At 40.5% G+C, this 23,037-nt stretch overlaps 1 protein-coding gene across 1 annotated transcript in view; it reads right to left on the reverse strand.

Moving 5' to 3' along the window:
- SNTB1 (syntrophin beta 1) overlaps positions 1-23,037 on the reverse strand; it is a gene marked incomplete at both ends in the record, with an annotated part of 227,448 nt that overhangs the window by 121,114 nt on the left and 83,297 nt on the right. The window contains one exon of the mRNA XM_079722735.1: positions 8,520-8,736. Coding sequence (XP_079578861.1) covers positions 8,520-8,736 — 217 coding nt within the window. The remainder of the gene's footprint in view (positions 1-8,519; positions 8,737-23,037) is intronic.

The raw sequence follows: 23,037 nt of genomic DNA on the forward strand, positions 1-23,037 counted from the left end.
TTTTATGCATATTCTTCCTACAGTAACAAAATAGTTCACTGGGCTTGTCTGAGTAAGAAACAAGAACAGAGAGCAAGATAGGTAGAAAGATAGATAGATAGATAGATAATGTGATTGATAAAGATGATAAATAAGTAGATGGATACAGAGATGGATAGATAGATAGATAGATATGTGATTGATGAAGATGATAAATAAGTAGATGGATACAGAGATGGATAGATAGATAAACGGACAGGTATAGACAGATGAATAAGCATGACCAAAATCGTGCTCTTGGTGGTAGAGGGAACTCCACACTTTCAAATGAAAGTGGTAGATCATCCAAACGTTAATACTCAACTTGTTTGTTTTTAGTTTTCAAAATGATGGTAAAGTTTAACTTGTTTTTCTAAATAACAGTTGAAAAAATAGAACATTGACTTTTGTTCATGATACACATGGCCAATTACAAGCAATTCTGCAGCCATGAGAGGAGGCTTCCCATTCCAGCACAATGGTGGTCTACACAGATTCAGAAACCTTTCTGCTATGAACACCTAGATATGCTGGATAAGATATAATAAGAAAAGTTTGCTTGTTTATGTTTTAATGTAATACTGAGCTTGCAAGAAAGAAAAGGAAACTCCCAGGTATTAAAAAAAAGGGTACAAGGGCATTGAAAACCAGGAGGGTGAGTATTCAGTCTGACCATGAGGCATCCCTGATGAAACGGGGTGGAGTGGGGTGGTGTCAGAGAGTGCATCAGGTAGTGGTGAGGGGCTGAGGACCATCTTGATACATAAATGACAGCTAAGGCTTCGTGAGCCCAGGAGTTGGGAAACTGGAACTGAAGTTTCCGCAGAGAGCCAGACGTCTCAAAAGGCTAAACCCCTCTGTGAAAGAATGTCTTACAAAACAGCCTCTGCTCAACAGCTTGGGGAGATCACCTGGAAACTTCTCTGCTGGAAAAAACTCCCCCCACCCCTCTTGCACCCAGGAACAAGGATATTTTGATCGAAAGCTGCATTTATGCCATGGTTATGCTGCCGGGAATTAGAGGATATCTACATTAAGTCATCTAATTATCACAACAATCTTATGTGGTCAGTATTTTAAAGCACATTTTATAGACAAAGAACCTGGGAATCAGAGAGATTAGATAATCTGTCTCAAGTTAAAGGGAAGAAGTAACAGAATTGGGATTCAAACTCACATTTTCTAACTTCAATCTAGAGTTTTATTCATTGATATTAGTTAATCTGGGCCTCTGTTTTAGATATTTAAACTGTGTCCCACTTACTACAGCACCAATATAAACTGATTTTTCATTTTTCCTTTGTTTCCAAAATGTAACATCAATCATGATCTGCTGGTGGTATTTTCAGTTATGAGGCCACCATGATGTGTCCAAGGGAGGGAGATGCATGAGGGAGGGGATGTGGGAACAGATGTATATGTATGACTGATTCACTTTGTTATAAAGCAGAAACTAAAAAAAAAAAAAAAAAAAAAAAGAGTGAAGAAAACTGAACCAAGAACATACATGTTTTGTAAGCCTCTTAACAGGAGAAACACTTTTCATAAGCAAGAACTTACTGTGGAAACAAGATGGTTACAAGTACCTCATGAATCTTCATTCTGGATGTACTATAGGAGAGGATTTTTCACTAGTATTCTAAGTGTAAAGAGTATAGTTTAGAATTCTACATAAGATATGGGAGGGGGACAATAATGTGTCCCCAGACAGTGGGAAAAGGAGAAAATAAGGTGAAACCAGTAAAATGATTACTGTTCCACTGGGGGTCACTAAAAGACCATCTGTTTATAAATGTGTAACTAAAGTATTTGGGACCACCTAAAACTCTGAACGAGGGGATACTGGAGAAAATTCAGGGAGCCAGGACTAGAAAATGATAGAATTTGATTAGCAAAACTTCAGTCCACTGTTCTGATCCCCATCAGGTATAAGATCGTGTGAAATTAAGGGGACAGGGGAGAGCCACTTGGGGGAACCCCGGGCCATTTACATACAGACCAAAGGAGATGGGAGTCTGAGTAGAGCAGAAATTAACGTAACAGCCACCGTGGCAAAGCTCTTCTGATCTAGGAAAGGACAGCTTCCAGCTTCCTCATGGAAAATATACTTCTTATAGTCGATTGGCATATCTTGTACTGATAACCTTGGTGACAATCTAATTTCTCACATAGCTGGCCTACATGGAGAGAATGCATTGCTTAGGCTGCCTTGAAAGTCCACAGTGTTTTTGTTACTTGGAGTTCTGGTATTCTGCTTATTATTTACATTTGTCTTCTAATACGGCCTGCCCCTAACGGGGACACACAGATCCTTCCATGCAGGTGTTTACATCTGTTTGACAACTGCACTGCCCGTTACAAGTGAAACCTAGTTTGCTTGGTTAATATGAGTCCACCCCTTAGAGACGGATCCAACGTCACTGTGCCTCTAATTAGGTTTCTGATCCTCTGTGGCAGAAGCTTGGGCACTGGATTATGGGGATATCACCAAGGGCACTTTGTGGGAACAAATCCATGAGTCCTATAGGATTTACCAGATCCCATCTCTCTGAATCATGGTGTGATGAGCAGAGCTTTTCCACTTGAAACCACAGCAACGCTTTCTGTGCGTTTTTCACTTACGTGCTGTAACTAGAGACGTGCACTGTTTTTCAAGAAAGATTGTGTGCTCCATAATTTAACCATGAAGATCTACAGTGGGGTCTGTGACTAGTACACAAAGTCATGAACAAAGCTTTGTATACCACCCACTGCATTGGTCCATCTGCTTTCAACGGGCTTGGTTAATGAATTGTCTTGGTTTAAATTTGCTGAGCGTGGCAGGATAGAACCGTGCTTTTTCTTTTATTCGCAAGAATATTTAGTAGAAGATTTTTTTTAAAAGAAGTCTTTGAAAAGGTAAGAATAGCAAAAATGGGCAGATAAATATGCCATTTATCATTTATTAACATCATATATTTTTGAATGCCTGCTTTATATCAAGCAATGCTCTAGAAAGCTGAGATTCTTATTTTTGGCAGTGTGCGGGTTTTTCTTTAACTTTTTATTTGGAAATTATTTCGAATTTACAGAAAACTTGGAAAATTAGCAACTGTGCCAAGAATATATGAATACCCAGGTGTACCTACTGTTAATATTTCCCTCCATTTACTCTATCACTTGCTGATTACCTCTCTTCATAATAATTTTTAGAAAGCTGGGATATCAAAGTAAAAGCATGGGGAATCCCAGACCTCAAGGGTCTTCTGGCTTTAAGAACTGGGTAATCATGTTAGGAAAAAAAAAATCACAAGTCATTATAAAGGATGCTATCATGAACGGATCTATACACAAGGTATAGCAGGACCTGTGCTACCCCTGTGTTGAGGCTTAAAGGGTGACTAGGAAGCTGTCAGGGAGGCAAGTGCAGGGTGTGCAGAAATTGTTTAAGGGTTCCTGGAGCATAAAGGTTGAGATGCAGAAGCACTGCACAGTTAGGAAAGATCCAAAACCTCATGGGGATTTTACGCAATACTGAGGAGTTTCATGATTAGTGAAGGTGATGGAAGCCATGTTGACCAAATGGATAAATTTTTAGTGTTTCACACTCCCTTAACTAGCTGCGAGTAGGGTAGATGCTAGGGGATGGGGGAGGGGCAAACTAGAAACTTGGAAGCATCCAGTAGAAAATATGTCCCAATAGTCTAGAGGACTTGGGATAGTCTGGGCCTGGACTAGGGCAGTGGCTGTGAAGGCAAAGAGCTGACTGTGAAACACAGGAGATATTTACGAGGTGGAATTCAAAAGAACTATTGTAATCATTGACAACTAGCACTAGCAGTGACATATTCTTGTGTATTCAGTGCCTGCTGGGTGATCTTTTTTACACAAAGAGCAGCAATGCTACCTGCTGTTCTATGGCTGTTTCAATTTGAGAAATTGAACATTAGAGCTTTTTTTTTTTTTTTTTTTTTTTTTTTTGCAGTACGCAGGCTTCTCACTGCTGTGGCCTCCCCCGTTGTGGAGCACAGGCTCCGGAGATGCAGGCTCAGCGGCCATGGCTCACGGGCCCAGCCGCTCCGCGGCATGTGGGATCTTCCCGGACCGGGGCACGAACCTGTGTCCCCTGTATCAGCAGGTGGACTCTCAACCACCAGGGAAGCTAGAACATTAGAGCTTTTAATGCAAACTATGAGTAGCTGTGTGTCACCAACCGAGGGGATTAGCCCCGAGATGCTGAGGTTTTAGCATCCAGGAGACCGTTAATTCCTGGCCATGGTGCTTACAGTTCAGGTGAGCTGTTCTGCCAGGCGCTAAAATCGGAAGCAATGGGGTGTCATGATTAAGAAACTGAGCTTGGTGTCAGCCAGGCCTGGGTCTGAATCTCAGATTTCCCGTTGGCTTCAACTCTTGTTTCTGAACGAAGTTTCGTTGTCCACAAAATAGAGATTAGGGTACTTACGACGTAGGGTTGTTATCTGGATTAAATGAGATACTTGCTTAAATTCACACATAAGTGGTGGAGCTAAGATTCTACCGTGGATCTAGCTGACACCAGAGGCAACACTCTCCCTTTCAACTTCTTTCCCTTTTATATTTAATATTTGCATAATTTTCATTATTTTTAAAAATGCTACACTTTCAGCTTCTATTTCCCTTTTGACCCAAGAGTTATTTATTTCAGAGAGAGCTTTTAAAACTCCATGAAGAAAGGCTTTCTGTGCTTTGGTTTTGTTATTGATTTTCTAGTTTTATTCCACAATCATCAGAGGATGTTGTTTGTATTATTTCTACTTTATGGAACTTATTGCATCTTTTTGTGACAATCTATGGTTAATTTTGTGAATGTTCCATGTGGATTAGAAAAAAAAAAGTGTACTCTTTATTATCAAGGTACAAAGACTGATGTACCCAGACATCCCTTAATTATGTCATTTGGGTCTTTTGTATCTTTGTTTATCTTTTGTCCAATTGCCTTGTCTTGGATTGAGAGTAGTATTGAACTACCTAAGTTTAGTATGCTTCTATTTCTTCTTGCACTTTCTGCATATTTTGCTGTAAAGGTTGCTGCTGTGTTACTTGATGTGCATTCATAACTGCTGAATTCTGTTCCTTGTGAACTCTGGCCTTTAACATAAACCAGTTCTTCTTTGTCTTATTCTGTGCTTTTCAGTCTGCACTTTACCTTGTCATATATCAAGATCAAAATTGATGCTTTTTGTTTTTGCTGTTAGTTTGCATTTGCCTTATATAATCTGCCCAGACTATATTTTTGGCCCTTTGAAAATCACTTTGTGTTAGGTGTGTCTCATATTCAGCACAGAGTTGAATTTTGCAGAGTCCACATTTCTGACTGGTACATTATACTCTGCCCGGCATGTGATTGGAGTTCCATAAAATATTTGTTCCTTTTTTCTTTTCTTCTTTTATTCAACCAGGGTCAAGACTCAATTAAGCCCCTAGTCTTTTTGGTTTTTTTTTTTTCTTTTTTTCAATTTTAATGAGGTATAACTGACAAAATTGTAAGATATTTAAAGTTCACATCATGGTGATTTGATACACGGACACATTGTGAAAGGTTAATTTACTGTCAGCAGTTTTGGATCTGTTTGGACCAAAGTCCCCTCCTGGACCCTCTGGCTTAGCTGGATTCTCGTTTTCAGTCGGGCCCTACTGGTTCTCACACCCCAGCAGAACAGGCTTTCCCTTACCACCTAAGAGGCCCTACATATACTTATCAATGGTCAACTTGAAGAGCACCAATATAAAAGTTTAAAAATGGGAACTATATTCAATATCTTGCGATAAACCATCACGGAAAAGAATATGAAAAAGAATTTATGTATATGTATAACTGAATCACTTTGCTGTGTAGTAGAAATTAATACAACATTGTAAATCAACGATACTTCAATAATATAAAATTTTTTTAAAATGCATCCTCTCTACTGGCTTGACAAAATGAAGCTTCCAATATTTGAACTAAGGCCTGATATCTCCCCAAATATTCTTTACAATGTAATTAAATGATTGGGAGAAATATGATAGCATGTAAGTCCACCGTTAAAAGGAACCCTAGAAATCATCTACTCAAACTCTCTCCCTAATGTATTAACCACTTCTACCATATCCCGCGTTTTCTAGTTTCTGTATTTTTCTGGGAATGGTAAACTGACACTGTCACCCATTCTATAGGCATGACATTAAAGACCAGTTGTATCATACATTAACTATATGACCATAGGAACTTACGTAAGCCCTGAGCCTCAGTTATTTTTATCTGTAGAATGGGGATGATGTTAGAAACTCAGAGGACTAAACATGATTACAAATTCAAGGACAAAGCAGGAAATGTGAAGACCCAGACAGGTAATTAACTGAATCCACTAAGCGTAAGGCAAAAGGAGTGACTAGAGGAGTTCATTCCCTTTTCAAAGGATAAGACTCTACTGGGCCCCTATAGATGGGAGGCCTGCCTGTGGTAATATAGGCCTAAGGATATCATTAGATCTTCTAATTTTCCTAGAAAAGTAGAAATCTGGCTTTTTCTTTTTAATAAAGTAATTTCTTATAGCCCATGTGAAAGTTGCAGAAACCTTTTTTTTTTTCTTTTCCTTTTTTTGGGGGGTGCACCATGCAGCATGCGGGATCTTAGTTCCCCGACCAGGAATCGAAACTGTGCCTCCTGCGTGGGAAGCAGAGAGTCTTAACCGCTGGACAACCAGGGAAGTCCAGAAATCTGGCTTTTTAATGTGAAATTTTCTGACTATTCAATGTGGCACCTAATTCAAATTTCTTTGCAACCCTAGATAGACCACTAAAAAAACATATCTGTGGGCTGGGGACACCTAAAGGCTGCCACTTTGCAGTCTTTGGGCTGAAGTAATTAGCATGCTGCCCAGCACAAGACAGCCACTGGATAAATTATGAATTAATCAGATCTGAAACCTTAGACCTCAGACTCTTGGGAGAAAGGACTTGTTTGAGTGCGTAAAAGCCCAGGGAAGAGGAAACTCAGGAACCAGGATGTCAACTGTAGGCCCAGGAAAGTGGCAGAAATTGAGGGGAGGGGAAGCAAAACAGAACAGGTGGGAATGGACCATCTAAGAATTCTGCCTCCTTCCCAGTCTGCCTTCTCAGATTCATCTTTTGAGGATACCCCCTGGCTCGCTCATACAGTGGCTGATCTCTGATCCCTATGCAGATAGAACTGACAGGCGGGGCGCGGGGTAGTCCCTGCAGCTGACTGGGGTCAGAAGGGCTAGCAGCTTCCTTAGCATAAGTTTACTGGGAAGAGAACAAAAAAAGCACTGAGCTGTGAGCCAAGGAGGCAACTTTCTCCCTGCTCTTATTTCCTTTGGGTTTTCCCCAACAGCAGCTCGGAACACAGCCAAATACTTCCTCCTTGGGTTCAGGTGGGGTTGCAGCTGTCCCACTCATTTGTAAATAAGGGCCAGTAGAGCTGTTTCTTTTTTTAGCATTTGAATGAGGATGCAAAGGTCACCACGATTCCCCCTTCACGGACTCAATTTCTCTCTCTCTTCTCTACATGTCTTTTATTTTCCTTCCAGATGTATGTTTTCTGTGCAGCAGAGATAAAGGAAAACTTTGGGGGGGAAGAGGGACCCCAAATACTTGCTCATCTTGCCTGGATTCTTTCTAATTGCCATGGATTGGGTTATATATCTATCCTGTGGCAAAGATGTCATGTATAGGCTTTGGGAAATAGCACTCCAGGCTTGATCGCCACTCCTTTTTCTCTCTTGAGGATAAAGAGAGCTTCAGAGCCGAAAAGTGTTAAGGATGCTCTCATCAAACCCTCCAAGTACACAGTTGAGGACACCGAGGCCCAGAGAGGCCTAGTTGCTTATTGTTACCTAACATCAATAATACAGAGTTCTAGGGACTTCCCTGGTGGTCCAGTGGTTAAGACTCTGTGCTTCCAATGCAGGGGGCAGGGGTTCAAGCCCTGGTCAGGGAACTAAGATCCCATATGCTGCATGGTGCAGCCAAAAAAAAAAAAAAAAAAAAAAAAAAATAGGAATAATACATAGTATTATAGCTTATATTCATGGAAGGTTTTCCTGGGCTAAGCAGTTCACGTGGATTTCCTCATTTAATCTTCACAACTCAACGAGGTATTGATTTCAACTATTTCCATTTTACATACGACAAAACTGAGGTTCAGTGCTCCAAGAGACCTGCCCAAAGTCACATATACTGGCAGAGGCAGACCCAGGGAAGACACATAGGATCCTGACTCCATTGATTCAACATTTTCCAGAACCAGAGCTTAGTATACAGATTCTTCATGAGGATAAAAGGAAGAAAAAGAAGGATGGAGGAAGAAAGAGAGGGAGACCTAGCTTGACGTATACATTCCTGCATCGTGGTCCTTTCAGGCTATTTTTGGAAACCATCCAGTGTTTCCAGAACACAAGTACAGCCCGATAAAAGCTCTCTTTCAACCGCAGAGGCCAAAGAGCAGCTGAGATACGGAGGAGGGCGTTAGCCGTCTTTACCTGTTCTCAGGGTCAGCCAAGGCCATGCTCCGAGTGACAAAGCACATCTTGAGAGGGATGCTTTTCCGGTCTCTATGGAAGGAGAAGGGCTGTGATGACAGAGGATCTGAGGACCCGCCGCCTAACCGCGGGGATTCTGGCGGAGGCGTTTCCCACCCGATCTCGGATACTGGGGAGCCCTTCTTCACGTAGGGTGTGGCTTCCCGCATATACTTCACTGCAAATAAAAAGACAACAGTAAGCACTTTTCAGTACATCAGGGCTGAATTTCTGGAAAGTCTGATGGCATTTTTGAAACTTGTATTAGACTAGTTCTTAAACAGAGACTCTTAAAATCTGAACAAGATTCAGAATTTCTATTCCTTAAATTATATACCAATGTGGTTTTTAGAACTTGTCATCAGGATAACCTGAACTTGAGAATTACTCTCAGCTTTTTTCAAGTATGACAATTTCTATCTTTTCTGATTATGAGGTGCATTCTGGGAAAGAGGCTGAAAAACAAATGGGCAGAGAGTGAGAAAGCATATCTTAGGCTAAAAGACACACAGTTATTCAGTATAGATGTAGGGAATCTGGTGGCCACATTAATTATCCACGTCTCCATTATTCTGCTGAGATGCAGGGATAGGCTTTTCAATTTAATAGTATTAAGAACATATATGCAGGGACTTCCCTGGTGGCTTAGTGGTTAAGAATCGCCTGCCGATGCAGGGGACACAGGTTCGATCCCCAGTCTGGGAAGATCCCACATGCCACAGAGCATCTAAGCCCATGCGCCACGACTACCAAGCCTGTGCTCTAGAGCCCTCGAGCCACAACTACTGAGCCCGCATGACACAACTACTGAAGCCCGCGCATCTAGAGCCCATGCTCCGCCACCACAATGAGAAGCCCGCGCACCGCAATGAAGAGTAGCCCCCGCTTGCTGCAACTAGAGAAAAGCCTGTGCACAGCAACAAAGACCCAACACAACCAAAAATAAATAAATAAAAATTTTAAATTTTTTAAAAAAGAACATATATGCAAAGAAATACACAGAAGAACACTTATTTTGTAATGGTAAAAATCTGTGATGGCAAGAATATTACTTGTATGAGCTGAAAACTAGAAACAACCTAAATGTCCACTAAAAAGAAAGAGGACAGGTTAAATAAATTGTAAGACGTTTATACATTCATTAAAAAAATGAGATAGCTATAGAGGCGTTGATGTAGAAAAACCTATAAGATCTATTAACAGTCTAAAAAAACTTTAGAGAACAGTGCATATACTGTACTCATTTTGTGTAAAAAATCACAGATATTTATCCTCGTATAGCTACAACTATTTCTGGATAGAAATCCAAGAAAATGTTAACGGTAGTTAGATCTAGGAGTGGAACTGCAAGTCAAGACGATGGAAAAATAGACCTTTACTATTCATGTATTACTCTTTTGTACCATTCTCATGTTTAGCCATATGCATATATTACTTTATAAAATTTAAAGAAACAAGATCGTTTAAAAGCTGAATGGAGCAGACTAAAATTCTGTTCTTTGATATGTTTACTAAGGTGGTATTTGCCAATTCTAAATTTAAGCATTTGGTCCTTAGACAGCTTTCAAGTTGACAGGGAAACTGGATTCTTGGAATATGCAATATAAGCTTCCATATCCTTCTCTCTGTCACTTACATGGTCTGGTTCTCTGCTGCTTGGGGCTGGGGGAGGGATTTGACTAAGTCCCTTAGAGGTAGTTGTTATTACAAATGGCAGTGGATTGGAATGGGTGCAAACCAGGGGGCACTTCCTCCAGATCTTTGGTGATTCAATTCCACAAACTACTGCCCTCCCTGTGTAAGACTTGGACTCAGGCTCACGGAGACTGCAGGAATAAACAATACATGGTTTCCACACTTAAGAGTTACAAAATCATGGCTGATTGTAGTGGATGCTGTTGGTGTCCCAGCAGATCCTTTTCAGCAGCTAGGGCACCTATATCCTAGCTGCTGTGTGTGGGCTGAGAACAATTCTTAGCTGCCCTCCTGCTCTGGAAAACTGCTCTTGGACCATCAGAAGCCATCAAACCTGGGAGACTATAGAGCTGCTGCCCGATTCCCCAGACAGAGGCTCTGCTTCTAGGGAACCCCACTTAAGACAGTCGCTTAAAACAAGTTCATGAACTGTGGCATAAAGCAGAATGAGCTATAATAAGAATAAAGGACCTTGGAAGAATTCATCAGACAAATGGATCTAGGGGCTTGAGTGACAGGTTAGGTTTGCAACACTTTAATAAGCAGACAAAACACACCCACATGCATGCAATATGGATCTATATATTGGAGGACCCAAATTAAATATCAAAACCAGCCACATGAATTTAAGACAGAGGAGATGTCACTTAGCACCAACACATATTTAAAAAGAAGATTTCAGAATTTTCGTTGAATATAAGTGCAACTGGGAGAAAACAGCTCCATGGTTGCTGCAAACCTGTTAGAACAGGTTGCAGTTACAGAAGAAGAAAGGTGATTCATGGACAGTGTATTTCAAGGAACATTGTTTATTTCTGGGCAGTGTATTTAAAGAGGAGCACAGATATACCTACAAACAAATGCAGAAAATTTAGTGGGACAGAATTAAGCTGTCTAAAAACTGGAATCAATAAATTCTCTTTTGAAGGTACTGAATTTCCATCTCTAAAATGTTTTTTTGCAGAAGCTAGAACTCTGCTTAGTTTTGTATATTGTAGAATTATACTTATTGATATATGGGGAATTCAAGTATCACCTGAGATTGAAGATTCTACTTTGATTGTATTATTATCCTTCTGGCTGGAGTAGGGGGTGAGTGCTGTGGAGGTGGGAATCCAGGGATGCTTCATGGAGCAGGTGGCATTTGACCTTGGCCGTAAAGGGTAGCTAGGACTTTTAAAAGTAGAGGTAAGAATAACAGTCCTTCTTTTATATAATGTACTCTGATTTATCATTTCTATCACAATTCCATAGGAAAGGAAAATTGGACCTCAGTTTGGAAGGGGGATAAAGAAAAACATTTATCATACTCTTCATGATGTGCCAAGTATGAAATCAGGCACTCTTCCTTAGAATATATGTTTCCTCTGAGAGCTTTAGATGTCATCTCTCCTTTTCACCAGTGCTGGGAAGACAGCTCAGCAAAATCCCTAAATGAGTCTTGAGATCTCTAGCACCACCAGAAAATAAGATTCAAGTTCAAGGAAATAAAGGAGACTAAGAGATGATCATCATTGCTCCTAAGCAAGATACACTAAGATCACTGAACTATTTCCATACCTATCCTGAGGAAGAACAAGCAACAACACCACAATCCTGCTTCAAGTTCCTTTGTTCAGGAGTCCTGCTTCTTTTTGATATTTATTAGGAAGTGGAGAAACTTGTTCTTGGGTATAGCAACGGGAGCAAAAGAAAATTGTCTTGGATTTGTCCAGAGGCTCACAATTTCTGGCCCAAGGGAAGTAATAAACTTGTCAGACTATCTCTTCTGAGGGATATTCCAAGTAGTTTCTACAAGATTTGGCCAACAGTTATGAGCATAATTCTACTGTCAAGCAGTGCCCTCTCCAATCACCAACTGAGGCCTGAGGCTAAGTCCCCTCATTCGGACAGTAAAAGCACTGCAGCCATGTCTGGGTGTTGTGACACAGTGCCTCTAATAGGAAATTAAGAGAGTGTGAAAACTTTCCGTGGTTCCTTGGGCCTTAGTGTCCTGAAACTTCTACACATTGCAATCAAAATAATGAGTGTGGTCTAATTCAGCGAGGGTAAGATGTTACCTAAGACTAGATTTGACAGCAATAGGTGCCCCAAATTACAGTGCATTAAATAATATAGAGGTTTGCTTTTACCGAAAGTCTAGTGTGAAAGAAAAGGGCTGCTAGGGCAACCCTGCTCCCTGAAGTTTTTAGGTCCTCAGGCTTCTGCTCCTTTCCTGCTCTACACTGCTAACCTGCCATCTAATGACCCAAGAGGGCTGCTTGGGTTCCAGCCATCATGACCAAATTCCCATCAGTAGGAAGAAAAAAAAGTCAAAGACACACTACCCTTCTTCCTTCAGGGTCACCATTCAGAAGCTGACACACTATCTACTTACAACCCATCAGCCAGAATTTAGTCACATGGCCACTTCTACATGGAAAAGAAATTTACTCTTAACTCTGGACAATTCTATGCCAACCTGGCTAAAAGTTGGTGGGAGGGGAGGCTATTACTGTGGAAGAAAAAGAGTCCTTACCTTTAACCATGAAGCAATACTGTTTCTCACTTAAAAAAAAATTAATTGGATGAGTGTGTGTGCGTGTGTGTGTGTGTGTGTCTGTGTATTTAAGCCAACGTTTTCAATGTACTGGGAGAAAACATCCAATTAAGAGGCTATTTGCCTATAACATAAGAGAGCTGGATTTTGTAAGGCTGAACTAGTAAACTATGGCATTTCAACAAATGCCTTTTAAGGCACTGTCATATGTAAAATAGAGGGTTTAACCTGGCAGAACTGAACAGCTAGTGTCTGCATAATTAGACCACCACGTGTTTACAGACAGTAATTTCAGGCAAAGAACTGTTGAAACTGATCAAGAAGCAGCCAGGCCCAGGCTCAGGGCACCTCATAATCAGGACTAATGAATAAACCATGCCCCTTCTGGGCATCACGAATTAAAAACCATGGTTGAGCAATTAAAGTTCCAATCTTCCCTTACAAAAAAGGGGGAGAAGAGAAATGAGAAGTGGTCTCCAAACCAATAATGCACCAAGTCACTTTCAATATGTTTCCAGTTTTTCATCTGAAAGGTGCACAGTTGTGAAGATTTCAAAAGAACATTCAGGAAAGCCCATGTTTGCAATGGCCCCAAGTTGCAACAATTAAATCTTTGTTGAGGAGGCCAGGTGACATTTGAAAGGAAAAGCACACACAGGCTACTAATGAGGAAATGCTTTAGGCAAATCCAATCAACTCTCCTACCAGGCTGGTTTCTGAAGAACCAGCAAGTCCCTCTGTTATGTGCAAGTTTTCTTCTTAAAAATAACAACCAAAAAAGGGATTTCCAGATTACAGGAGGAAAAGAAATATTTCACTACTCTAGGGGATGTGAACACGAAATGTACATTTTCTAATGTGATTAAAGGGAAAAGGCATCAGCTGGAGCCAAGAAACCTGAGTATTCGGACCTTCAGTGAAACTTGCAAATTGGGGACAAGTTGGTGACAATGGGGTTTGCTGACTCAATGTAATACGCAAGAGACTTCTCTTAATGCCGTTTCCTGGGTCATCTTAGGAAAGATGCAGAAGGAGATCATCAATATTTCCAAAAAGACCAAGAAATGATGAAAGAGGTAATATAAGCTTCTCAGAAACTATAGCTCATCTCTCAGGAGGCTGAGCGGTGAACTGGAAAGAGAATTGGCCCTGGGAGTCAGGGATCTGGTCCCAGTTCCAGCCCTGTCGCTAACTACCTCTCCAGCCCTGGGCAAGTTATTTCACCTTCTAGACCTCATTCCCCTCACATGTCAGGGGTGGGAAATAAGGCTCCTACCCTTCAAACATTCGATGATCCCTTGGGAAATCACTGTTAAACATTTAACATCGGGCTTCCCTGGTGGCGCAGTGGTTGAGAGTCCGCCTGCCGATGCAGGGGACACGGGTTTGTGCCCTGGTCCAGGAAGATCCCACATGCCGTGGAGCGGCTAGGCCTGTGAGCCATGGCCGCTGAGCCTGCGCGTCCGGAGCCTGTGCTCCGCCACGGGAGAGGCCACAACGGTGAGAGGCCCATCACTGTTAAAATGTGTGCCAAATCCTTAGGCCTTAGGGAGATGTGCCTTCTGACTTTTTACCAAGCCCTATGGGCACCTGACAAATGAAAATAAACCTATGTTGAGCTTATATACTTAGGTTACTTTTTCTTTACTTTGGCACAGTGGCCTAGAAGAATCATTGTTTTCATTCACTTTCCAATATTTTTTTCACTTATATTTTGCCAGGTGGGTCCTTAAGGGTAGGATTTTCAGACATCTGAAGGATGACCGAAAGGTTCGCATGAGGTCATAAGGACACTGTGGGTGAGGATGCTGAATTTTCATATGTGGAGTCAGGACTAAAATAAACTGGTTATGAATTTGCTAAGCCTCTTATTTAAAAACTAACTCAAAAATTACCCTATTTTCGACAGCATAGTCCTTTGAGGTGACCTGCCTTGACTCTTCAACAAAGCAACCTCATTGTCACCAGGGATGACAGGTGGACCCAGGGAAAGTATCCTATGCCATGAGTCCTACAACCACCCAGAAGGATGCTGATTGGTTTAGTTATCCATTAACTGAACAAACATTTAATGAGCTCCTGCTATGGGCATGGCCTTTAGTGCTGGAGTTATTTCAGTGAACAAAACAGACTGGGTGCCTGCCCTTGAGGTGCTTACATTCCAGTGTATATGAGCAGGATCGGGTGTGTGTTTGACAATAAACAAACAGACAGATATAGAACTCTGCTCTGAAATAGACACCCACTAAAGGACTTGGGTCTGTCCCAATTCCTACAGAGCCATTCTGGCCCTGCCCACTTCCTGTCAGTTGACTACCTCTTGGTCCCCATTGTCCACACACCAGCCATAGGGAAATACCGTTTAATTCTCTGAACATGCCTCTGTTCTTTGCACATGTGTTTTCCTCTGCACGGAAAGCTTTCTGGCAAACTCCTCTTAATATCAAGTAAGTCTCAATTCAGGTAAGATTTCCTTCTTGAAGTCCTCCAGGCATGCCTCCCTTAAGCTCCAACCATGGTTTGTGGCCATCTCCACTGCTATTAACAGCATCAGGACATAAACATGATGATGATGGCTTATGCCATGCAAGGCACTGTGCTGGTTCATCTTATGAATATTTAAACACTTACACATCACGTGCAGTTATCTGTTCACATATAGGTCTCTCTGGTGGAATCATAAGGTCCTCAGAGTTGAGTGACTACAGTAGAAGTGAAAACTCTACACTCTGGAACCACACTGCAAAGTTTCGAATCTTGCCTCTGCCACCTGCCAACTGTGTGAGCTTGGGACAATTTTCTCAACCTTTCGGTGGCTCCATTTCTCCATCTGTAAAGTGGGGATAAAGAGTAGTGCCGGCCTCTGAGAGTTGCTGTGAGGATTAAATGAACTAACACATACGAAGGGCTTAGAACTGAGGTCAGCACATGCTAAGTGTTCATTAGTGTTAGAAAAAATAAAAAATTGATATTCTCATCTATGTCCACAGAAATTAACACAAAAGTCTGGCTGTAAAACACAGAAGTTTTGAGCAAATGAAAGACAAAGTTAGTAGGATCTCCAAGATATGATTTTTCACAGATTTGTCCTTCAGGAGAAGGAGGCTTATAACAGAAGTAGCAGAGGCCAAAGAGTATCTGTCACTGATCCAAGGTTTCAAGACAAAGGAGTAACAGATGAGGCTCAGAAATCCTTGTCCTCTATCCTGAAGAATGAAGGTTGGCAAGCTCTTTCTGTAAAGGGCCAGATATAAAATTTGTTGGTCCTTAGGGTCTTGGTCACAACTACTTCCTTCCGTTGTAGCATGAAAGACACACAGATAATATGTAAATAAATCAGTGTGGCTGCATTGCAACAGCATTTTGTTTACCCAAACAGGCAGTGGGCCTTGTTTGAACAAAGGGCTTTAGAATACTAACCAGCAGCTATTGACTACTCACTATGCATCCGGCCCTCCTCTAAATGTCTGAAGTATACTAGCTTATTTAAAAGCAATTCTATGAAGTAGGAATATTATAATGCCTACCTCACAAGCTAGGGGAGTGTGGCATGGAGAGCTGAAGTGACTTGCCCAAGGTCACATAGCAGCAATTGGCAGAGCCAGGATCTGACCTGAGGGAGTCTGGCTCCAAAGCCTCCAGTCCTAATCACTTTCCGTGTTCTTTCCTTGTACTCTGGATGCTGCCTCTACACATGGCTAGATGCTTATGCCTGAATGGATCCTGTTTGTCCAACCATGAAAATTTTAGAAGTCATGCTTTTAAAAAGACTTTTTTGTCTGGAATGTTTTTCTTATACTCCTTTTCTTATATGAATCCAAATCTTACTCCTATAATTTGTATTCTCTGATGGTGGCTCTACTCTGCAGAGTACACAAAGCATTTAGAGCACCTTATAAACAGATGAAACATACATATTTGGCTTTACAGAAAGAAAAAGACAAGCCTGGCAAAAAGGAGGCTGGAACCACTAGTACCTTCCTCATCTGATATCCAGTTGTTATCGGGTTCCTGGTCCACATTCTCTCAGGGCCTAAAGGAGTTAATGGATGGCCTAATGTATGACAGGCATCATAGACGTTGGTTTTACTATTTTAGGTCCCTAGAAAGTTGCTGGAAGAGGGGCCTAATGCCTTAGATAACAAAATAAGGATTTAAGAGTTTCACCCAAGCCCAAACTAAATAAATGAAATATAATAGGGATAAGATGGGAAGTTCTGTCATTGTGTATTCAAAATAAAAATCATTGTAACATGCAGGATAGGAGAACTGTATTATAAGCAGTTTTGTGTGAAGAAAGGTTCTAGGGATGGCCATGGTTATGACTGCATAATAAAGTAATAGGACGTTAGGCTCCAATGAAACATGTATGGTGTTCAGAAGAGGACAGTTCCCCTCTTTGTCACCTTGATCAGCCCATACCTGAAGCCCTAATGGGTTAGACAATGTTCACATGAGGGTAAAGAGGGTAATCGGCTTGTCAAAGATTCAAGAAATAAAGAAAACATAGGTTAAATGAGAGGCATTAGCTCATAGTAGTGAAGAGCATAAACTCTGGAGTCTGACTGCTGGGGTCCATCTCCTAGCTTTTCTATCACCAAGCTCTTGAGCAAATAACTTAGCTTCTTCATGTGTTATTTCTCTCACCTATCTCATAGGTATTGTGAGGATTAAATGAGTTAATATAAGTAAAAAAACTTCTAAGGAACTTGGCATAGTAAACACCATAAGGGTCAGTTACCAAGAAGGTAACCTAGAAAAGCGAAGACTGATGGGGCCTAAAGAACAGAAAGCTGTGCCAAACTCACTTTGTGTATCTCTGCAGGGTAGAGCCACAGTCAGTGAAGACAAATTATAGATGTTATATTTGGGTTCAATGTAAGAAAACACTGTGAAGTAGTGAGTTCGCTATTGCTAGTGACATTCAAGCAGAAACTGGATGAGCTATCTCCCACATTGCAGAAAAGATTCTTTTACTATGCAGAAGAACAGTTTGCTTCTAAAATCCCTTCAAGCTGTCATGTTCTATGTTCTTCCTGGAATGTGGTTCACTAAGAAGCGGAATCCAATGACTCCAGTACAGTGAGGGCAGGTCATGGTTGTATACCATGCAAAGCCATGCTGTACATTTCTTTATTATTATATGCTTATTAGCTACATATTAGTTATGTGACAATGGGACAGTTTGTTACAATAACTAAATCTTAGAATTCTCATTTAGAAAATGAGGAAAACAGTGTCTTCTTTAGAGAGACAATAAAATGAACTAGTTTAATAAATGGGCTCTAGAGTCACAGAATCTGGGTTCGAACCCCACATCTTCTACTTTACAAGCTGGGCTTCTGTGAGCAAGGTATGTAACCTCTCTGAACCTCAGTTACCTCACCTGATAATAATACGACCTACTTGTAGAACTGTCATGAGGATTAAATAATTTTTAAAATGTATGCAAAGCCATTAGAACAGTGCCTGGCACACCCTTGGCACTCACATATAACTATTGCTATTATGTTGCTGTTACTGTTTTAGGAAATTTAAATGAGAGCATGTATTGCAAGAACACCCATCTCTTTTCTAACTCTAGGAACTGTCAAAATCATCAGTGCTTAGCGCATAAAGTATCATTTCATTCATGCATTTACTGCACATAAATTAAATCTGGGGTTTGCTACAGCATATAATTCAATATACACACACAATTGGACTGAAGTGTATTCATTAGGTATTAATAAGTACTTGAGAGAATATGGATTAACAATGTCTACAGACTTGATCCTCCAACAATTTGCCCGTAAGCTCTTCACCATCGCAAGTAATCATAGTTTTTCTCTTCCTTCGGAAAATACAGTAACTGTTTTAACAGCTATACCCTAACATCTGAAGACAGGAAATGAGTAACGGGCAGAAAGGATGTCTGAATGCTCAAGTCCTAATATTGTTTTTACTCTTTCCTAGACAGAAGATCATGTGTGAATAGGACTTTACGTCAAAAGGCAGGAAGTGCTGCTCTCACTTCCTCCTGACAGGTATCTCTGGAAAATAAACTTCTATTATTCCAGATGTAGCTTGGTAATAACATCCTGCAAATCAGACTTGGGGCTCAGTAAACTTGCAGTTACTTTTCAGTGGCAGAAGCCCAGAGTCATCAAGCTTTTCCGAAAGAAACCACATTAAGTAAACAAAATATCATTACCAACGGCAGACTCGGGCCATGTCTGAGATTGTTTTTTCACCCTAGCCTGGATATGCTGCAGACCTAAAGCTATTGTAGAAGCATCTGAGAGTAAAGGAGATGGGGGTGCGGGCTTTGAAACATTAGGGTCCATTAAACTGGACGATGTTATGAATACCTGCCATTTTCAACAGGCTTTATTGTTTAAAACACTTCTAAGGGCACAATCTCATTTCGTACTTATTGTCATCCCCACTGAACTACGCATGATCTCCAAGTCCTGTAAGAATCTGGCTGTGCATTTATTTGCTTGAGATTTCCATGGCCCAGGAGGTAAGAGCCTAACAACCTTCCCCACCAAATTCTACCCCCTCCCAAGCACACATACGTGCACACAAACACATCTTGCTCAACAGAACTAATGCCTATTGGTTGCACCTGATGCACTGGATTTTGTCCTATAGGCCAAACTTAGCTTGACCTTGCTTACAAGTTTTTTGGGAGAGGAATTGCCAAGAACTACAAGAACTGATCAGGATGGCAGAGGAGAAGCCTAAGCAAGCTTCTTGGATCTGACTGCCAGATCCAGGAGACTAAAACCTCCCAAGTTTTTCCTCTAAGCCTCCAGAAGCTTCTCTTGACCCTGAGCAGCCAAGATAGAAGGGCTTGTTTTGTTGTTTGGTTTGTTTTTTAAGGAGGCAAGGAAGGAGTGATGGTAAGCAGCAGCAAAGAGATACAACTTTTTGTAATAAATAGACCCATAGGAAAAGTTAACAATAAAAAAGTGGACAAATTGGGGTTCACAGGGCTTAACTATCTTACCTCAAGGAAGAAGCAGACCTGGAATCTGGTCTTTTATGTTCTAAATCTAATATCTAATCTAATAAATCTAATAACCCCAGCTGCAGCAATGCAAATGGTCCAAGTGACATGGAGACATAGGCTAGATTATTGTGACTAATAACTAATGAGTTGCTATTGGTGCTGGAAAAACCTGTGGATATTGGGAGGATTAAACTAATAAACATATTCTGTAAAGATTATATCAGAATTCAAATTGTCAAACTATTCCACATCACAAGGGAAAGATCTAAAAGTAGCAAAGGAAAGACTAAAAAAATAGAGAGCCTCCTGGCATGTTTGATGAAATAAAAAGAGGTAACAGAAAACCAGTATTATAAATAAATAGAAGGGGAAATAACTACAGACACAAAAGCTACTAAAAAGATAATAAAATAAAACTTCGGACATATTTAGGATAATGAATTTGAAGACTTAAATGAAATGCATAAATTCCCGGGGCGGTGCGGGGGGGCCTTACTAAAACTAAGTAGAAATAGGAAGCATGGCTAGTCCTATAACTCTTAAAGGAATAGAAACACTGGTCAATATTCTTCCCACAAAGAAAAGAGAACCAGAGTTTATTAGTGAATTCTATCAAATTTTTAAAGAACAAATGATTCAAATCTTAATCAAATTATTTCAGAAAATAGACAAAGAAAGAGCCTCCCCAATTTGTTCTATGAAGCTAATATAACAAAACCAGACAAGAAAAATTTCAGAAAGGAAAACTGTCAACCCATTTTATTCATAAATTAAAGCAAAAATAGTAAACAAAATATCAGCAAATGAAGCCAAATAGTATATTAGAAGACAGTACAAATTTGGATGATTTGGAGGCAAGATCAGTTAAATATAAGAAAAGGTATAAACGTCATTCAGTCTGTTAGCAGAAGAAAAGGAGAAAAACATACGATTACTTCAATCAGAAAAATCATTTTATAATATAAACTCGCAAGCAGTTTTAATGAAACAAAAAAGCCCTTTGTAAATCAGAAATAGAAGGTAGCTTCCTTAACTTGATCAAACAAAACACACACACACGCACACGCACACGCACACAAAAACAAAACAAAAGAAAAACACTTGACATCAAACATTCTAAATGAGGAAATGCTGAAAGCATCTCCTTGAAAATCAGAACCAAAATAATGCTACCCATTATTACCACTCTATTCAGTGTAATACTTGAGGCCCTAGGCAATGTTAAAGGACAAGGAGCAATTAAAAGTATAGGATTGAAAGGTTTAAAAAAAATGAATGAATAAGTGAGAGAGTGAAGAAAGAAAGAAAGGAAAAAAGGAAAAAGATGTAAGGTAAAGTACTTAAGCTCATTATACCTGGATTTCCATCCTGGCTGGGGTCCTAATTTTCTGTGTGGTCATTAGCAATCATTTAACCTCCAATGTTCTTAAGCTTCCTTATCTATAAAATCCACGCTTTCTAATACCTTGGTTAATTAGGTAGACAGTGATGCCATTAAAAAGAACAGAAAATATGTGAAGAAGTACAGATTTGGGGCATGAGAGTAAACTATTTCGGTTTTGAAGATGTAAGGTTTGAGATGTAGACAGACCATCCATGAAGATAGAGATCAAAAGGCAGTAGAACTGTGAGTCTGAAGCTTTGGGAAGTGGTGAGAGCTTCACCTCAATCCCAGGGGGAGGAGGGAATATAACAGTCATAATGGTTAACACTTATTGAGTGCTAACTAAAGGTACAGAATTTTACATAGATTACGTCTGTTAATTCTCACCACAACCTTGAAAGATAGGTACTCTTATTATTCACAGTTTACTGATGAGGACACAGAAGTCAAATAAATTACTCTAAGGCCTCACAGCCTCAAAGTCATGGTGTTTCACTCAAGCCTGGATCTAACTGCAAAGTCCTTCCTCTTCCCCACTGTGCTGTGCTAAACTGCCTTTTGGAATCCAAACTGATGTAGAATCTACTCTCCTGAATGAGCTCTGAGATCTTGAGCAAGTTGCTAAGCCTCTCTAAGCCTGAGATTTCTCCTCTTCAAAATGAAAAAAATAATACTAATCACATGGGGCTGTTGTGTGTATTAAACCAGATACTACATGTATAGTGTCTGTTATTTTAAAAGGCGCACGTAGCTCCCTTTATCCTTTCCAACCAAGGCCAACTCCCAGAGACAGACACAGAGAACTAGAACACTAGGACAGAGGGTGCGGGCAGGTGTATATCACCCTAGAGTCATTTTAGGGATTCCAGCCTTAGTGATATTTTCTTATGTTCCAGGTAATCCACATCTCCACCACCGCCCCCTGCCCCAACTTCTTTGCAGACAGCTAAGGGCCACAGCAAAGGGCAAATGTAAAGATCAAAGCTTAAGAAGGAAGTAGTTGTTAAAGTGAAATGACTTAAACTCTTCCTCCTGTTCTAAAACACTATCTATGTTCCATGATCTAATCTGGGAGCAGGAAAGAAGAAGGAAGAGGTTGTGGGTGTTATGAAGGGAAAGCTCAAACTAAACAACAGGCAAATGATTGGGTTATTCAAGAACCAATATAATTTAGGTAAAAGATTACAGACTGAGAGTCAGTCCAATCTGGCTTATGCTACTGATTCCTCCACAAATGGCTACATGGAACCTTTCCTGACCTCCCTAAGCCTCAGCATCTGCACCTCTTAAATGAGGCTAATACATGTAACTCATATACTTACTATAAATCTTCAATTAGATCATGTTTAGCACATATTCAGAACACCCTGAAGAGACAGCTGGTCGACCTTGAAGGCATATTTCCTGCACTTAGAGAAGAATGCAAACCGAAAATCCTTTTGGCTTGGGCAAGGGACAAACCATTACTTGTGGTAAAACATTGGAACCAGGTGTTCACTGGCAGAGGCTAAAACCAGAGTTTTAACAAGCCTGGGATAAGCAGCCTGAAAAATATCTCAAATCAATTTTGTGGTTCATAACATTGCTTACAGGCAGTACTAATACGATGATATGGTGAACGGACTCTACGTATGAAACTCAACAGTTTTCTACAGGCTGAAAGAGTACTTGGACTATCTTAATGTAAATAACATCTACAAATATTGCATAGCTTTAAACAAATCATTTAAAAAAATCTTGATATACTCTAAATTTTGTTGCCCCAAGGCAAAATCTCCCCCAAATCCCTCTGAGGCAAGGTCCTGCCAGCTCTGCCTCACCAGCTGAAGGGTTGCAAAATGGAAAATCCTGGCTGTGAAGTATA

Source organism: Hyperoodon ampullatus, assembly GCF_949752795.1.
Source record: "Hyperoodon ampullatus genome assembly, chromosome: 17".
Classification (NCBI taxonomy): domain Eukaryota; kingdom Metazoa; phylum Chordata; class Mammalia; order Artiodactyla; family Ziphiidae; genus Hyperoodon; species Hyperoodon ampullatus.